General features: G+C 41.0%; 1 protein-coding gene across 2 annotated transcripts in view; it reads right to left on the bottom strand.

Annotated features, from left to right (window-relative positions):
• The window catches only part of GPALPP1 (GPALPP motifs containing 1), a 104,300-nt gene that overhangs the window by 60,709 nt on the left and 24,523 nt on the right, over positions 1–19,068 (bottom strand). The window contains exons 8-9 of one of the 2 annotated variants that reach the window (XR_012327679.1): positions 17,310–17,528; positions 9,660–12,465 (exon numbers count right to left, since the gene is read on the bottom strand). Coding sequence is in view for 1 of the 2 variants with exons in the window: in XM_019936528.3 (XP_019792087.1) it covers positions 17,310–17,528 (219 nt within the window). In the remaining variant the exon portion in view is untranslated. Of the gene's footprint in view, positions 1–9,659; positions 12,466–13,357; positions 16,689–17,309; positions 17,529–19,068 lie in introns of those variants that run through there. The other variant, XM_019936528.3, reaches the window with a different exon arrangement.

The raw sequence follows: 19,068 nt of genomic DNA on the forward strand, positions 1-19,068 counted from the left end.
AGGTCAAGACACTTGGATCTGCCTTTTCTCGGCAGAGGGAACCCATGTGGAATTCTAGTGCCTCCTTGTGGTACCTCTAACATTTCCAGCTCTGCTTCACTCTGGAAAAACCTGAAGTTTTTACTGCTAGTATTTAGGAAGCAAAAATAGTTTTTCTCTGTGTATTAATGTATCCATCCATCCATCCATCCATCCATCCTTCCACCCAACCCTCTCTCTCCCACAAACTTTACTGTGTATCTATTATATTTCAGCTAGGCCCTGGAAATGATACTAATAAGAAATACAGGCTCTTTTCTTCACAGAATTCACAATCTAATGGGGTATAGGGAGGGGACAAAATAAGTGAACAGCTCCTAACAGTACAAAGAGCTATGGGAGAATAGCAGAAGGAGGGACCCACTGGCTGGGGAAGCTGTGTAAGTTATCGAGATAGAAGATATTTGTAAGCTGGATGTTCAAGGATGCTGTCCCTCAAGGTTGCAAGATTTAAAAAAATGACAATATTTCATCAAATAGGGGTTTCTGTTATCAAAATAGAGTATAAAATGTAGCAACAGCTGTCTCTATCTGGGTTCATATGCTTGCTACCTTCAAAGCAGCTCTGCAGTCAGAAGCAACTACAAAGACCCAAACCTGAGAAGAAGCTGTCAATATCAGACAAACTGCAACACAGCATCATCATCAGCTGACAGTTATGGGGCATCTGGTGCAGAGGTGACAGGCACCTCCTGGGAGGTCCAGGCTGTTTACTGGGCAGAGGGTGGTGTGTGTGTGTGTGTGTGTGTGTGTGTGTGTGTGTGTGTGTGTGTGTGTGTGTGTGTGTGTGTGTGTGTGTGTGTGTGTGTGTGTGTGTGCGCGCGCACGCAGAGTGGCACAAATACAGGTGAGGAGGAAGGCACAGACACCGCTCGCCCTCTCCCTAGCGCCGAGGGCTTTGGGAGCCCATTAGAAGAGATGGCACCTTAATCTGAAGGCTATGGAGTCATTGAAAGATTTAAGTAGGGCAGTGATATAATCAAGCTTGTATGTTACAAAAGTCATTTGTTTTGTTTTGTTTTGTTTTTTTGTGGTATGCGGGCCTCTCACTGTTGTGGCCTCTCCCGTTGCGGAGCACAGGCTCCGGACGCGCAGGCTCAGCGGCCATGGCTCATGGGCTCAGCCGCTCTGCGGCATGTGGGATCTTCCCGGACCGGGGCACGAACCCGTGTCCCCTGCATCGGCAGGCGGACTCTCAACCACTGCGCCACCAGGGAAGCCCTATTATTATTATTTTTAAATTTATTTATTTATTTACTTATTTTTGGCTGTGTTGGGTCTTCGTTGCTGCGCGCGGAGGCTACTCTTCACTGTGGTGCACGGGCTTCTCATTGCGGTGGGTTCTCTTTTTGTGGAGCATGGGCTCTAGGCGCGTGGGCTTCGGTAGTTGTGGCTCATGGGCTCTAGAGCGCAGGCTCAGTAGTTGTGGCGCACGGGCTTAGTTGTTCCGCGGTACGTGGGATCTTCCTGGACCTGGGCTCGAACCTGTGTCTCCTGCATTGGCAGGTGGATTCTAAACCACTGCGCCACCAGGGAAGCCCCCAACTGATTCTTTTAAACAGCAGTGTTATGTTTCATAGAATAAAGGCAACAATTTATTTACAACCAGTCCCCTATTGATGAGCATTAATTTCTTGCTATTACAAAGAATGCTCAATTAAAAATGACATGTCATTCTACATTTATGTGAGTATATTTGTAGAATAAATTCCTAGCAGTGGAATTAAGGTTCTGTTGTATGTAATTTTTATGAATATCAACAAATTGCCAAAGAGGCCACATCAAATTCCATTCCTCCCAACAATGTATGAGATAATGAATTTCCCACCAGCTTTGCCGACACAGGGTGTTTTAACATTTTTTGACTTCTGCTAATCTATTAGTTGAAAAGTGATTTCTCATTGTAGCTTTAATTTGCTTTTCGTTTTTATGAGTAAGGTTGAGTTTCTTTTCATATATTTAAGAACTGTTTTGTTTCTGTGACTCATGAGTTCATATCCTTTGCCCAATAGGCTTGCTGATTTTTTTTTCTTGTTCGAATTTTTCTTATTGACTTTTACCAAATATTCAAATGCTAGCTTTTGTCTGTGATGTGAGTTGCAAAAATTCATTTGTCTTTTTTTTTTTTTTGCAGTACGCGGGCCTCTCACTGTTGTGGCCTCTCCTGTTGCGGAGCACAGGCTCCGGACGCACAGGCTCAGCGGTCATGGCTCACGGGCCCAGCCGCTCCGCGGCACGTGGGATCCTCCCGGACCGGGGCACGAACTCGCGTCCCCTGCATCGGCAGGCGGACTCTCAACCACTGCGCCACCAGGGAAGCCCCATTTGTCTTTTGACTGTGTTTTCTATGCAGAATTTTTCTTTAATATAGTCCAATTTATCAGTGTTTTATTTTAGGGCTTCTGGATGTTATGTTATCCTTAAGCAGTCCTTGCCCATTCTGAGATTATTAAAATAAATTCTCTTACATTTCCTTCCAGTATTTTTAGGGTTTCATTTTTTACATACACATATTTAATATTTCTGGAATTCGTTTTGATCTACAGTGTGAGAGATCCAACTTATCTCTTCCCCCACGTATCTACACAAGAGTCTCAACATCATTTATTGAGTAATCTATGCCACCCTCTGCCACAGCTGATTTGAGATTTCTTAAAAAAATATTTATTTATTTAGCTGCGCCGGGTCTTAGGTGAGGCACGTGGGATCTTTGTTGCCGCGTGCAGGATCTTTAGCTGCAGACTCTTAGTTGCGGCATGCGGGCTCTAGTCCCCTGCCCAGGGATCGAACCCGGGGTTCGCATTGGGAGTGCAAAGTCTTAACCACTGGACGGCCAGGGAAGTCCCTCAACCAGCTGATTTGAAATGCCTTCTTTATATTTGTGTCTCTTTCAAAACTTTCTATGACATGTGAGCTTTAATCCCATTTGCGACCTTGTCCTTTTTTTTTTTTCATTTTTCAAAGTATTTTATTTAAATAAGTTTTTCTCTTGGTGTGTTTGAATTTTCCAGAAAAAAAAATACTGACAAATACTATACAATTGGGACCATTTATATTCTTCCTGAAGAGGTAACTGCCCTTTTTCTACATCTTCCCCTGCTCCCAAGAAACCCAAAGTGAATCCATTAAGCAGTGGGAGAAAGACCTCTTCTGACCATTCAGAAGTCCTGGGCCTGGGGGCTCCTCCCCAAGCCTGGGCTGGTTTAGGAGGCCTCTTCTTTACCATCCTTTTTGCCCTCTGTTAGCTTAACCTCCCCAAGATGGGCCAAGCAGCCTCCAGTCCTGAGGCACCCCTGGCTGCCAGTGGCAGTTCTGGGACAGAGGCTGGGAAGGAGTAAAATTGGAGAGGGACAGAGGAATGGAGCCGGGGTGGTGCCCAGAGAGGGGAATGAGAGAAGAAAACAGGGGAGAGAAAGATGAGAATGAAGTGGGAATAAAAGGTAGTGGACTCCAATTATTGCTTTGAGCTCCTTTCACGCGCCCACGTATTCAACAAAAATTTGCAGGCGTATCACACACAGGGATTGTTTTGGGCGACCTTGTCCTTGAAGGAAGGTTCGTTGTTGCTGTTTTGTTTTTAAGTAGGGGAGAGACTTGAGCAAGTTTGTATGTGGAGGGAGAAGCAGGTGGTGCAGATGTGCAGAGGAGGCATAAATGGGCCATGAGGGGAAAACGGGGCAATTTACGGCAGCTCCAAAGCACTGATCACGTGCCCACCTCCGGCAGGGGAGTGCATGCTGGGAATTTCCCCAGTAAGTTTTTTGCATGACGTGAGGCATCTTCCCTTCCAGCTCACAGAGCCCCCTCCCAGTTTGTAGGTCTCCTCGAGGCCTCTTTTCCTCCCCATTCAGTCTGGAATGTGTGTTAATCGCTTGCGTTCCCACCTGGGATTCCACTTCTCTTAACATCCCAACATGGATCAATGCCATGACTCATCTTTCACTGGTCTCTGTGTAGGACCATATCCTTTGCCCTCAGGGTTTATACCAAACCTGCCAGCCCCTGACCCCTTCCTCTGAGCAAATGACCTGTCTCTTCTGGGTGGAATGCAGGTTTTCTATCCAGAGTCCATGGTTGGGATTCAAAGGTTGGGAAACTGAAATTATATGTAAGAATCTGTGTAATGTGCATTTTTAAGAGGTGAAAAATCCAGAGTGTTCATCATATTCTCAACACACCCAAAGGTTAGAAAAACCTTGATTTCAGCAAATTGAGGATGCCAGGAATAATCTCCCTTATCCTTTTGAACTTTACCTAAAACCTATTGATACCCGTAACTGCCCTCATTTCCTTTTCTCTACTTTCAGAGGATGTGGATCTCTCTTCCTGTTTATCTAAGGCCAATCACTCTTCATCATCCTTTAACTCCCCCCTTTCAGCGAGATTATTTTCTCTTAGCTCCCCATCTCTCCCTTCCACTGTCTTTCCTTTCAAACTGGTCGCTCTCAATCCCAAACACACATAACAGCACCACCACCCAAGCCCCTGTGTTGCTCTCTGTCTGTTTTGCTCTCAGCTCAACCTTGGTAGATCCTGCTGCCTCCTTTGTGATCTCCTGGTGTCCTGTGTGCATGTTTGTCCTGAACTTGCTGAGCTGCATTATCACAGCTGTTTCTCTGTATCTGTCTCTCCTTAGGCTGTGAAGTTGAGGACCACATCTTAATCATTTCTGCATCCCTAGACCAGGGGCTCAAACATTGTGGGAGCTCAGTAAATATTTGTACACAGGACTTAATTTAGTTCTCCTTCTGTAGACTTCCTTCTTCTCTATTGAGTTCTTTCCTTGAGGTATAGAAACTAGAACAGGAAGCAGTACAACTTTTTCTTGTATTTCTTTTCTCTCTTATATTATCCAATACTCTACTAGCTTTTGGGGGCTATAGCTACACAGTGAGTTGGTCTGAATGACTCCTGAACCCTTTTCTGCCTTGTAACTAAGAACTCAAAGCTCATACTCTAGTAAGTATAATTTGTATTATCATCGCCTAAATTAATGTCATTACTACCCACACTGAACCTTAACTGCTTGTGAGGCAGTACAAACAAAGCTCATTTAGAAATAGTTACCTATGTAAGGAAAAATATTCTACCTTTTTTCTCTGTAGAAAGATACATTTACACATGATCTAATTGCCATGTATAGGAGGCCAGCAGTACTATGGCAATATATCTGATTGCTAACTTTAAACAACAATTTATTAATGAACTACCTTCACTTGACAACACTTCTTTTTTAAAAAATCCATTTCTAAGTACTCCATATCAGGCCTTTTACTGATTGTAGTGTTTTTTTGTTTTTTCAAATTTTTGCCTTCCCAGAATATATTTTCTTTTGGTAACAATCCCTCCAGTTTCTCCTAGGGAACCATTATGCATGGAGGCCAGAACCCTCAGAGCATCTGACAAATCTACTGGCCACCATGTCCTCAACCAATGACGACTGCTGATGAGAAGCTGCTAACACTAGGCCTCATCTTTGGCTTGATGAAGCGAAGGCGAATTTGCTTCCTGTCTTGTTACATTAGTTTCCTAGGGTTGCCGCAAAAAAAAACTACCACAAACTTTGTAACTTAGAATTTATCTCTCACAGTTGTGGAGGCTGGAAGTGTGAAATCGAAGTGTCAGAAGGCTCTAGGGGAGAATCCTTCTTTGCCTCTTCCAGCTTCTAGTAGCTTGTAGAGTGCCTTGGCTTGTGGCAACAAAAGTTCAATCTGTCTCCATCTTCCCGTGGCCTTCTTCTTGGTGTGTCTTTGTGTCTTAAATCTCCCTTTCCTTTCTCTTGTAAGGATACCAGTCATTGGATGTAGGGCCCAACCCAAATCCAGGATGATCTCATCCTGAGATCCTTCATTTAGTTATATCTGCAAAGATCCTTCTTCCAAATAAGGTCACATTCTGAGGTTCCGGGTGGACATGCCTTTTGGGGCCACTATCCAGCCCATGACACTTGCCTCTGGCACTCCTCCAGATCCAGCTCTGCAGATGCTCAAGAGGTAAATCTGAGAATCTCCTACCCCCCTTCCTGTTTCCTCCTACTTTCGTGATTTGGGAGTTTGTGGCCCCAACTTTGGCTAACACCTCTCGAGGGCTGCCTCAGATATTGGACACCTTCTATCAAGATACATGATAAATTGGCAATGGCAGGTAGGCTTCCTCGCTATTGATTGGGTTGAAGCTGGCAATCCTTTATGTATTTTTTCATTTCCTTCTCTTCTTTTTTCTTGTCTTGTTTGTAAATGGAAAGGCTAAATAAATCATTTTGAGTTGTGTTGTGATTTATACATGGCAGCAGAATGTGGTGAATAAACTATGACAGCCTCATTTCTTTCTTTTTTTTTTTTTTTTGCAGTACACGGGCCTCTCACCGCCGTGGCCTCTCCCGCCGTGGAGCACAGCCTCCGGACACGCAGGCTCAGCGGCCATGGCTCACGGGCCAAGCCGCTCCACGGCATGCGGGATCCTCCCGGACCGGGGCACGAACCCGCGTCCCCTGCATCGACAGGCAGACGCCCAACCACTGCGCCACCAGGGAAGCCCCTCATTTCTTACCTACTTTGGGCTAAATGTACTTCTTGATGTCAGAGGATTTCACGGAACCAAATAAGCCGGGGACAAGCAGTGCTGTCTCACTGGGCAGAACCTACCGACGCTAAGTCATCTCTAAAGCAGGTCAGTGTGTGCTTGTTCCCTCCCCAAACCTCCCACACAAAGATTCATAACCAGGAGAACTGGTAGAAGCTACCTAATGAAAAGGAGATTCACAAAAAAGAAAAAAAAAACAAGCCAAAAAGGGAATTTCCTGGTGGTCCAGTGGTTAGGACTTTGCACCCTCACTGCCGAGGGCCTGGGTTTGATCCCTGGTTGGGGAACAAAGATCCCACAAGCCGTGCAGCATGGCCAAAAACAAAGGGGGGGGGGTGTTCACAAAGGTGAACCTGGGGTGAATAGACAGGTAGATGGGTTATATCCCATTTTTGTAAACAAAACACTGGTATTCTCATTAACAAATTGGTGGGAATAAAAAATGAGATGGGGGCTATTGCAAGCATCAGATGTTTTGTCCTTTGTAGCACGTTACCTTGTTTCCAGTTACAGCACTTTCACTTTCTTTTAGGGAGCTACCCTCCCAAGTTCTCAGCCTATGTGGTTTAGATCAGGTTTAACCCACCCTTTGGCTTCAAACGTAGAGATGTGAACCAGCCTGGGCTATTGGGTGACCTCCTGACCATATGATTGATTCAGGGGTAAACAAGTGACCAAAGCTGGTCCCTAGAGCCAATTAGCCTTAGTCCTTGGGCATTATTGGCTGGAACTAGTGGGAAAGAGAGGCCTTCTTTTCAGTGGTTGCTAAGCTGGTAGGATGTCAGTTTAGAGGGGCTGCTATCTCTGCCTGTCACCACCTGGGAAGCCCACCTAAAGATGAAGTCCACACAGAGGAAGCAGGCTGGGGGACAGGGACAGAATCCTGGCGACATGAACTGGGCATCCACATCCAGTTGCACCTCAAGCCAGGGTTATCTTTTTTTGCTTAAGCCAGTTTGAGTTTGGTTTCTACCACCTGCTGCCAAGAGTCCTGATAAATATAGGAATCTTCTGAGGTCGTAAGAAATGAGTGGGTCTGTTATCCACGGGTCTACAATAATGATAACCAGCATTTATTGCTGGATTTTGTGCTAACTGCTTAAGTGTGTCATCTCATGTAATCCTCATAACACCCTATGAGGTATCAGTGCCCCCATTTTAAGACAAATTACAGCAGAGATAGGTTAAGAAACTTTCGCAAGTTTACACAGCTAGTGGCAGTGCCAGGATTTGATCCCAAGATGCTGTCTCCAAAATTTCTGCTCTTAACTAGCAGAGTATAACTCCCTGATGTTACTCAGAGCTCTTACTTGCAAACAAAATAGTATACCTGGCCAGTTTAAGCAGGTCTGGAAGCTATATAACCAGGGATATGTCCAACCTCACTGCAATGCTCCAGTGTTACCACCGTTCCATACCACACCGCGGGCCTCCAACACGGTGGGTCACAACAGTGATGCTTGGGACTGGGTACCAGAAATGCCACCTCTGCTGCTGTTGAAAATCTAGCCACCTCCACCACAAGGTGATTCTGGGAATGTCTGCTTCTTTACTTTTCTCTCCTTGGAATCCCAGTCCTACGTGGGTACATTGGATTGGCTGAGCCCAGGCCACATACTTGTGCTGTATCAGCAAGGAAAGCTGGGGAATGAGTTCTGCCTTCTGTTCTTTGAATCAAGAGGCTCAGTGGCCACAGCATAACAGCAATCTGACTTTTTTGATTCTAGAAATCTTAATATGCCATGTTTGGACCAAACCAAGTTTGGTTCTTACACTTCGGAGTGCATCAGAATTACCTGGGGAGCTCGCCAAAAACCGATGCCTGAGCCCACACCAAAATCTACAGACAATCAAAATCTCTGATAATGAGGCGAGGGCATCTATATTTTTAATAAGCTCTCAGGGGATTCTGATGAACACTGAAGTTTCAAAAACATTGACCTAGAGGATTTTGTTGTCTAAATTGGTCCACACCATGTTTGTTCAACTATCACCCTCATCCCTCTAAACCTAGATTACTCAGTTCTGATAAATGCTGAACTAAAGATGCAGTCCTTCTGCGTGTTGATATGCACTAATTAGAAAGAATATAAGGACTTCCCTGGTGGCGCAGTGGTTAAGAATCTGCCTGCCAATGCAGGGGACACAGGTTAGATCCCTAGTCCAGGAAGATCCCACATGCCACAGAGCAACTAAGCCCATGTGCCACAACTACTGAGCCTGCACTCTAGAGCCCGTGAGCTACAACTACTGAGCCTGTGTGCCACAACTACTGAAGCCCACGTGCCTAGAGCTCATGCACCGCAACGAAGAGTAGCCCCTGCTCGCCACAACTAGAGAAAGCCTGCACGCAGCCATGAAGGCCCAACGCAGCCAAAAATTAAAAAATAAATAAATAAATTTATTTTTAAAAAAGAATATAAATGTGATTTTTTAAAAAGCTCTTTATGATTAGATGGTAAAAGGAAATGCTCTGAATCCATCTTTTCATGTTTTCTTAGAAGGACCACAGTATTATGAATGGGTCAACTGACATCTTATACGTTGATAGGGTGAGTACTAATCTTGTCTTTATTGACAAACCAGTTTGACTGATAAACATTTTTAATTCTAAGAGTCTCAGTCTCCAAGTATGACAATTTTATTAACCAGTGTACAAGGCTGTTGGGAAAAAAAGACATTTAAAAGACCTTAACGTGTCCAGTTAAAATGAAGACTGAAAATTGGGTACAATTTCTAGATTGATTTTTCTGGCCAGTGTCAAATTAATTATGTCTGTACCTGTTGTAAAAAGTAGCAACCTTAGGTTAATAAACTGCTTTCTTTAAATGTATAGTGTGGATGAGGTATTACAGTATTATTTATTCTTAGGGGAGCAAGACGTGTTGCTTTCAGCATTACTCAAAAAGATAAAAATCATCCTAAGTTATATTCATAGGCAACTCCATTTATTCTTTTCTGTCCAGTGATAAAAGGAGCAAGTTTATTTTTATCTCAGAGCGCTGATTATGTAAAGAGAAAACTTTAGGACAAAATACCTGATCATATGGTCTGTTCAGCCAACATTAACCCATCCTAAGGAAACCAAATGGAAGTTCTCTAAAGGGCTGCACAGTGGAAAGGAGGTGATCAGACAGACTTGAAAATGAGCTTCAAAATGCTTTTCAATATTCTAGCTTAGGTTCTGGACATTTTTCAGTCTTAATACAATCATGTACCTTTGCTGTTTGCCATTATCTATAGTCATCTTTTATTAGCAAATGCAGAAACTGATATCTAAAAGTGTATTTGCTAGCTTAGTTCAAATAATACCTTAGCTGCCAAAGCAGTTACCTAAGACTTTAAAATACTTCAGTAACATTCACTGATTAATTCCCCCAAGGAAAATAGTCACAAGGCACCCACTCTGAAGTTCATCTTTAGCATCCCATTGAGCCCCCTAACCCTTTCAATGTCCTGTACTTCCAGGGCATTCAGTGATCTCACAAGGACCCAGGCAGCCAGGGACAAGGATCTTATAACCTAACTATTGTTCCCAGGGACTCTCCCATTTTGAAAGGCACCCAAGAGAAGGCAAAGTCTAATGAAATTAGACTGAATTACCACTGACAGTATAATCTTAAACCCTGTAGCACCTGGCTGGTAAAAAATGTTTCAAGAATGAAAACTTTTAAGCATCAATTCACTCAAGAGAAATGATAATCCACTCCTCATAATGCAAGTATTATCATACTGGTGATTATAGCCATGTAACATAAAATGGCTATGTATTTAAGAATATTTAATATAGGAAAGTGGAACGCATCAACAAGGGAGAGGGGAGTGTTTAGAGGGACATGTATAAGTGCGGCGATTCTCAAACTTGAGCTGACAAACAATAACGGGATAATTGTTAAAAATGGAGATTTCCTGACTGTAACCTCAAAGATCCCCATTCAACAGTGGTGGGTTTGGGAATCTGCAGCTAAACAAGCTCCCCAGGTGATTCTGATGGAGGTGGTTCAAGGTTCTCAAATTAAGAAACAGGTCTACTGTATTCTCCAGTCCCCAAATGAAAAGGTTCTGCCATGTCCTGGAATTCTAAAGATTAATTGCTATCAATTAATTAATTGATTGATATCAATCGATATCTATTGAATTCATCTGGTGTTATTTAGCTCTTAAAAAGGCTGTATATAATCCTCAATAATTAGGCCTAAGAGGAGGAAATGAACAATCATTTATAACAAATTCTGAAAAAAAAAAAAACGCAAACAGCTCTACTTAAATAATTGCAGGTTTGGTGATAAAGTATAGGCAGGAGTTCAATGTACTAATATTCTGATAACTGATGACCGTTATTAGTGAGGATTCACACAGGTTTTTAGAGCAAGGGCCTAAGGTATGAATTCAGATATGTTTAGGAAATTCTGGAAGGCCAGTAAGGTAGATCTTTGATGTTAGGATACATCAGGCCAACCCCTGTGCGACGTTTATGACTTGACCAAGAGCCACTCTCCTCTGGGAGGCTCCTTTTACCTTCTAAAACCGGGTTAATTGCAGTTACATGGGCTTCCTAGTATCTGCTGGCACAGGGACCAACCCTACGCGTATTTCTCACTGTCCACCGCCCACACTGGTGCGATTCTTCAAACACCAAAGAACGAATGCTTCAGGGTTTTTGCATACGTGGTCTGTAAGCACCTTTTGGCAGGAAAGGGCTGGTTGCAGGAAAGGGGGCTCTGCAGGAGGCCCCTTTTGTCTTATCACTTACCTTAAACCTGGCAGCCCCATGCTCTACTCAACTCGGGTCCCAGCACACCTTTCAATTTTTTGATCACACAATACCTTGCCTAACCTGTTCTTTCCATGGATCAAAGTAGAAATGAAGAAAACATATATAACAGATGATCAGATCTCTTCCCTAGCTTCCCCTTCAGTAATCTCACGAACAAACCGTGTGAAGCCAACTGTGTGAACAAGACAGCATCTATAAGCCTGCACGACGAGCCTGCACAGAGCGGGATGGGGATGACTCTGATCCCCCCATCTCAATGATTGAGGTTACTTCCCTTTTTCCGTTTAAAAACTTTCCTGACTGAGCAGAATCTTTGGAGGTGGTTTTAGGGGGACACTGAGTCCACAATCTCCCCAGATCGCCTGGGGAGATTAAAAAAGTAGCTTTGATTTTCTGATTAAAATTCTGATTAAAAAAGCAGCTTTCCTTTCTCGCGACATTTGCCTCTCTCTTGAGTTATTGACTGAGCAGCGAGCAGCCAGACCTGATTTGGTAACAAGTCATTTTTCAAACTGCTAGTTTGTCATTTTTTTAGGTTTCAGCTTAAATAACATCTCTTCAGATAGATTTTCCTTATCACCTTACTCAGGTAGGATTTCCATCCTCAATTACCTGTTGGATTGTCCCATTACCCTGTTTTCTTTATAACACTAACCACAGTTTGTGGCGCCCCCCCCAGTTTTACGGAGAATTGACATACATCACTTATGAGTTTACGGTGGACAGCACAACGGTTTGATTTACATATTGTTAAATGATACAACAGGTTGCGCTAACATCCATCTTCTCATATAGACACAATAAAAAGAAAAAAAAATTTCTCCTTGTGACGCGCATTCTTAGGATTTACTCTCTTAACTTCCCTATACACCATACAGCAGTATTAGCTATAGTCATCATGATATACACTTACTTGGTCTTTTTAACTGAGATCTTCTGCTCTCCCACGTCTCACGAGGCAGGGAATCTGCGTTACTTACCTGTGAACACTCTGTAGTGACTAGCACAGAACCTCCTCTCATGGACGAGGGCTACGAATGTCTGGTTCACCACTGTGTTCTTAGCACCTAGGACACACCCGGGTATTTAACAAATGTTTACTGAATGAACAAACACATTATCTCCTTAAGAAATACTTATTATAGGGAACTGATCTGAAAACTCAAGGGCTTTCTTTCCTTGGATCCTGTATGTCCAGATTCCTATCATTCAATGCTTAGCTTTTGTATTGCAAAGTATCTCTTTGGTCACTTCCCCAGTTAAGGAAGAGAGAAATTTCTGTAATAACCTAAATGGGAAAAGAATTTGAGAAAGAATAGATATATGTATATGTATCACTGAATCACTTTGCTGTACACCTGAAACTAACACAACATTGTTATTCAACTATACTCCAATATAAAATAAAAATTTTTAAAAAATAAAGAGAGAAATCCCAAGTCCTGTCTCCTTAGTAATTCGGTTTCTAACTCTGATCCTATATAACACAAAATTGGGACTTAAAAAAAAAAGAGGTTCATTTCCCCTGGAATTATAAAAGAATACATGCTTCCTGAAAGAATTCGAGAAGTAGAAAAACGGAAAAAAAAACAAACCCAAAACAAAAAACCGTAAAATCTCATAATCAACCAATCCAGAAAAAACCCACCAACTGTCAAATAAAAATGGAATATTGGTTACAAACCCAGTGCCAGCCCCTCTTGTGCCATGGTGCTCTTAAGAGCATTTCCAATTTGTCTGTCTTGTGTTTCTAAATAGTTTATATTTGTAGTTATACTGGGGTAATGAAAATCTGGCAGGTGAGTTGGAGTGAAAGACTTTTTTTTTTAACCCACAACAGCCCACAATGATCTGGTTGGTTAGAATAAATCTTTACAGGATATTCTCTTTATGCACATTGCCTGCTTCAGATAAGCTAATAATATTAAAAGAAACAAAACAAAAATAAAAGACGACAACTTCTCAGATACAGATGCAACTTTATTCATACATAAAAAAAATCACACCTCAGGAATTCTTCTTTTCTAAAAACAGTCTTTTAATTATAAAGTTCAAGATGAAAAGATTGAAAGGGGCAGTGTATAACTTTTTAATTTTGTACATACTCTAGTCACGGTTAAATATTTAAGCTGCAAAAAAATATACCTCTCCTATAATAGGAAATGCACGACCTTTTGTAACTGCAGACTAAAATGACATGATGGTGTCAAAAGCCAAAGTAAAAAAATTTAACAGTCTGAAGTAGAAGACTTGGTACTGATGTTACATGGGTACTATCCTAGCTACTTCCCCCATGTTGGCTATTCCTCTTAGGTATACAACTCAACAGAGACTTTTTTGTGAACAATACTTGTCATTGCCATGGAAAAAGTGAAGAGAAGTGATAAGGGCTCCTGTAAATAGTCTAAAAACTATCTCCCACGATCATACGTTTCTAAGTAATATATAATGTTAACATTATCCACCCTATATAAGAAACAAAAAGTGCCAAGATGTTTCAGGATCAAATAATTTATATGATAACTGTTAATCTATTCTGGAGCATGTAGGCCTCAGTACCATCTAAAGCCCAACCTTACTTCCAAAAAAAATCATTAATTCAAAGAACCATAAAATGTTCAAGTGATAAATGTCAAGTAGCTGTTACATCTCAACAAGATAAAAAATTCTTCGAAAACTGTAGCTTTTCTTTTCTTTCTCTGTTTGGCATAGGGCTTAATTTATGATATTTTTCCCAATACAAAAAAATTTATTGGATGAGACAGCCTTATTATGGGTGTAGCTACCACCGCTCACCTTTTGTCTCCCCTCCCAATTCCCCCACTTGCTAAAGCCATTTATTTACCAGTAACGATGTTATTATTTGAAGGATCAAAATCTACCTGAGATGACAATTTAGACAGCTGAACAAAATCATATAATTTCAGGGACAATGAACTTAAATGTCACCTTCACCAAACAGTAAAGAATGTTAAAATGTCTGCTCCCCTCTTTGAACTTAGTGTTGTTCTTTTTTCTTCTTCATTTTTAAGTTTCAAAAGAGGTCACAGCTCTACAAAATTTGGCCAAGAAGTACAGAAAATTAAAAAGTTCTTAGCAGAAAATGTCAACAATCCCAATTTTCTGCCAAATGGAGAGGAGAATTGATTTACCAGGCCTTTTGCGGCTTTGGAAGAGGGAAGGGAATAAGATGAACACCACCTGTCTATCCTGTTCAGATAGCTACTTCCTTCTTTTATTGTCAATGTTGTTATATTGGGTTTGGTCTCTCCATGGGGCAAAAACCTCTGGCTTGGCCTCACATTTCATTAAAACTGTCCTCAGGGTGGCATGAGAGAGCATTAGACCTGAGGTACCATGTAAGGTGGTCACTCATGGAAACTATTAATATTTTCTCCCTTTTGTTAAGGTCACAGACATTCCAAGGGTGATGGAAGAAATAGTAAATACATACTAGAGAAATATCCCTATCGACCTTCAGGTAAGGAAAGCAAAGCAAAAGTAAGTATCCAAAGATGACACTTTTACATTAAAAATACCAAAACTTCTCAAAAATATATATTAGGAATTTACATAAGGATGAGGAATTAGAAAACATTTATTCCTTTCGTCAGGGAAAAAATCATAACAAAATTAATGAAAGTAATAGATGCTCCTGTACAAAGTTTTCTGTTCAGAAAATATCATCCACTAAAAATGACATCTTTGGTCAAAAGGTAGCTCTGTTCAATCTGCTTAGACTAGACTTTTTCAATTTGCTTAGGAGAAAAATTCATCTTACAAATAGTAACACTCTGAGTAGGTTACGGTTATGGAAGATCATTGTACTTCTATGATCAGGAGAAAAATCTGTCACATAATTTGATTGAACAGTTTATTCAGTTTTCATGAAGCCTACATGAGTCAGGACTCAGAATCTTTTTTCATTAAAACCGTGTGCTTCATCAAAACTAGAGCACAGAACTAGCAGAACAATCGGGATTAATCTGTAAGAAAATATAACTTCCAGAATTTGAATTTAAGCTTTAACTATTAAGAGTTTTGTTTAATATCTTAAGGGGCAGTGCTTAAAGCATCACAAACTTACAATACTACAATACTCCATCTGTGTTTTTTTTTTTAACATCTTTATTGGAGTATAATTGCTTTATGTCGTGTCAGTTTCTGCTGTATAACAAAGTGAATCACCTATACATATACATATATCCCCATATCTCCTCCCTCTTGCGTCTCCCTCCCACCTTCCCTATCCCACCCCTCTGGGTGGCACAAAGCATCGAGCTGATCTCCCTGTGCTATGCAGCTGCTTCCCACTAGCCATCTATTTTACATTTGGTAGTGTATATATGTCAATGCTACTCTCTCACTTTGTCCCAGCTTACATCAGGGTGGTTTTGATTACAGTTTCCATTTCCATTTTTGTATTCAGGGATTATGAGTTTGATTTTTTTTAAAAGTTACTTATGACTGATATAAAAGATCTGTCCCCAGTAAATTAGCTAAAGCATGTTAAATATAAATGAATCAAGTCAGCTCATCCCAAAGCAGGTTAAAGACTTAGAAAGCTTTGGTGGAGATCACAGAGACCAGGTCTCAGACTTCACACTGGGAACGGTTAATGGTGTTCTCTTGTCCCTCAGATTGCCTTCCCTAGAAATACTTACTGAAGTTGGAAAAATCAAAATAGTTTTTCCTTAGCACATGAAATAATGCAGAGGTCCCTCCTTCCCGAACAGACCAAAAAATCCAAACCACAAATAAAAAGCCCTGATTGCCACAACAAGCAAATTGATAACGAAATGGACAAAACCTCCATACCCTCTATTTTCAAGTAAATGTTGTGTATTCACTGGCTGCAGTTTAGAGGGAAACCCAAACAATTTCAAATTCATGGATTCACTGTGAGGACCCGACACACCACCCAGGGCAAGTTCATAATATCTGATGAGGGGGTCTGAGCTGTGGGAGAGACTCAGTGGATGGTCCTGACCAGATCTTAACTGGGCACTTGTGAGACAGCACAAAAATTAGGGAGTGGCGGGGAGGGGGGGAATCCTCAAAAAAATTATTTGAAGAAAAGCCGACATTTCCTCAGAAGCCAAAGACACATAAAATTCTACTCTATGTAAGACACACTGATTTCATGTTTCCACGTGACTTTAAAGGACGCGTGGTTTGTAAGACTAAAGCAATCCTCTAATCTTAAGAAACTCAAAATAAAGGAAGAAAGATGGACAGACAGAAAAAAAGAGTATTCTTCAACTCTTCTTCATTGCACAGGGAAATCCCCCTGAAGTAAGAATAAGAAAATTCAGTAAGTTGGAAAATATTTCTCACTTTAACCGTATTTTCCCTGAAAGTCACATTTTAATACTGATGTAGGTTTCATACAATTAAAAATCACAAAGATTTTAAGAAGCAACCTTAGCTTTTATGTAATCACCATTACGAACCCTTGTCAGTTCGGGCTATGTATGAGTGATTTAACGGTTTTGAACCTTAACTTACAGAGAACATTTCAAAAGCAATGAACATCTTTTGTGATCTTGTTTAACATAAAAAGACTGCTGGCAAACCTCATTCCTTAATAAAGCATGCATATTTACCCAAGCTTCAAACCACACTTTCCTTTGCCATGTCTCACAAATGAAAAGCTTTTATTTCAGCATTTTGAATAGTAATGCCCTGTTAGGTTATTACGAGGACAAGTCTACTTTCCCAGTATACAACATTTTTTATTCCACAAGGCTGAATTTTCAAACCTCACAGTTTACTTAGAAAATAAAGATCTGCAGGTTTATAATCTACTTTATTATAAAAGGAAATAAATTTTTACACAGTTATATATAACAGTATTTAGAAAAGTTCAAATTTATCAGTACGAAAATATACCTCACTGAAATATACTTACTTATAAAAACATATTGCCTTTGCCATGTGAAAACCTGGTGTTTAGTTCCCTAGATTTCTTTATCAGGGCTTTTTTCTGAGCTTCATCAAACCGATGAACTTTGAGATCCGTATCACGGTTAAATGGTATTCTTTCTTGGGGCTTATTTTTATCTTCAGCAGTCTTATTCTTTAGTTTTTTCTGATGAATGTCCATAAGAGATTCTGGCCTTTTTGATTCCTGGGGAGAGCAAGACAGTAGAAAGAAAAATCTTATATAGATCATTGACAGAATATAATCATGAAACAAAAGAATGAAGTAGTAATGGTAAACATGAAGGAGGGCGATTTACAAACCCAATAGGTTTTTCCAAACCTAAGACAGCATCTCTGAAGAAAATGTGTTATCAGAGGCAAATTCAATTATACCAACTATATGCCACACAATAAAAAAAGAGCAAGATGGAGAGTAAACTAATGTTTAAATAACCCTCATGAAAATCATTGTGTGATTAGTCAGCATTAGAGGCTGAACCAAGAACACAGGTGAGAAAGAAGAGCAATTACTTTCTCACTTGGGAGCCCGGTTAAAGCTTCATGGATGGGCTGGTCCGTGAACCCTGAACGGGTGGAACTGAAGAGACGGGCACTGCCAGGCGGAGGCTAAAGCAAGTGCAAAGCAGAACAACCACGGCGCAGAGATGACAAGATCCAAGGCCGGTGCAGGAAAAGCTGGCATAGTCTGTGTGCCAAGAGAATTTTTGTCCTTTCAGCTTTATCTCCTTCATTTTCTTTCATTTTAGCTGGGGTAGGTGCTCACATTTTCTTTTTCTTTTCCTTTTTCTTAAATTGAAGTATAGCTGATTTACAACACATTAGTTTCACATTTTCAAATATATCTAGTAGGATGAGGTTTGAACAAAGTCAACTGGTTTCATAAATTGGAGTCTTTACAGACCTTTTGGTATTGGTTAAACTAAAAGACAGAACAGCCCTGGATTGGAGAAGCAGGGAGTGGGACGCAGGAGTAGATGCAGGTAGTACAGACCAGCAGCCATCAAACTGCGATATATGTATCCCTGGGGGCCACACAGAGTGGATTCCATGGGGTATGAAGGCATGGAGAATTTCAACGTTACCTACTCATCATTCTCAACTTCTTAGCCTCACTTAAAGCTGACTTACCTGGTAATGCATCTCGTGAGGATGTCTCCCCTCTCCTATTTAACAAAGGAGAGGCCTTTCAGAATCTTATTACAGAATGTTGTCTTGGACAGAAAGTCTCCAGAGCATCAAATAAAAAACCTGAAATACTGTATGAATGAAACTTCTTCTAATCAAGGAACTGTAAACCCAGGAGGCTTTGTGTCCTTTTGTGTCTCAAACATATTTCTCATAAGAGCATAATGTCCTTTCGGAATGGGTAGTTTGGCTCTTGTTGGAATGTTCTGAATTCAGATATACTGCAGAATGGGGCAATGAAAGAAAAGACAATTTTTGCTTAACAACCACATCTCTTCCAGGCCCTGCCTCCTGTCAGAGAATATATTTGAGAGCAAAGACATGAGGAGAGCTCAGTAAAAGCAAAATAACTGGTAAGAAACGATGAAGGTGGCAGCATCTTATTTTATCAGAAGACAAACTCATGGCACCTACCCACCTACGTTACAATTCAGAAGTGTCATAGGAATGATCATAATCACATCTATTTGAACAGAGAAATGGAGTCAGACTGTCTCACAGAAAGTCAGTCTCAATCACCTGTATGATTTGACAATGAG

This window comes from Tursiops truncatus, chromosome 18, assembly GCF_011762595.2.
Source record: "Tursiops truncatus isolate mTurTru1 chromosome 18, mTurTru1.mat.Y, whole genome shotgun sequence".
In the NCBI taxonomy this organism is placed as follows: Eukaryota; Metazoa; Chordata; class Mammalia; order Artiodactyla; family Delphinidae; genus Tursiops; species Tursiops truncatus.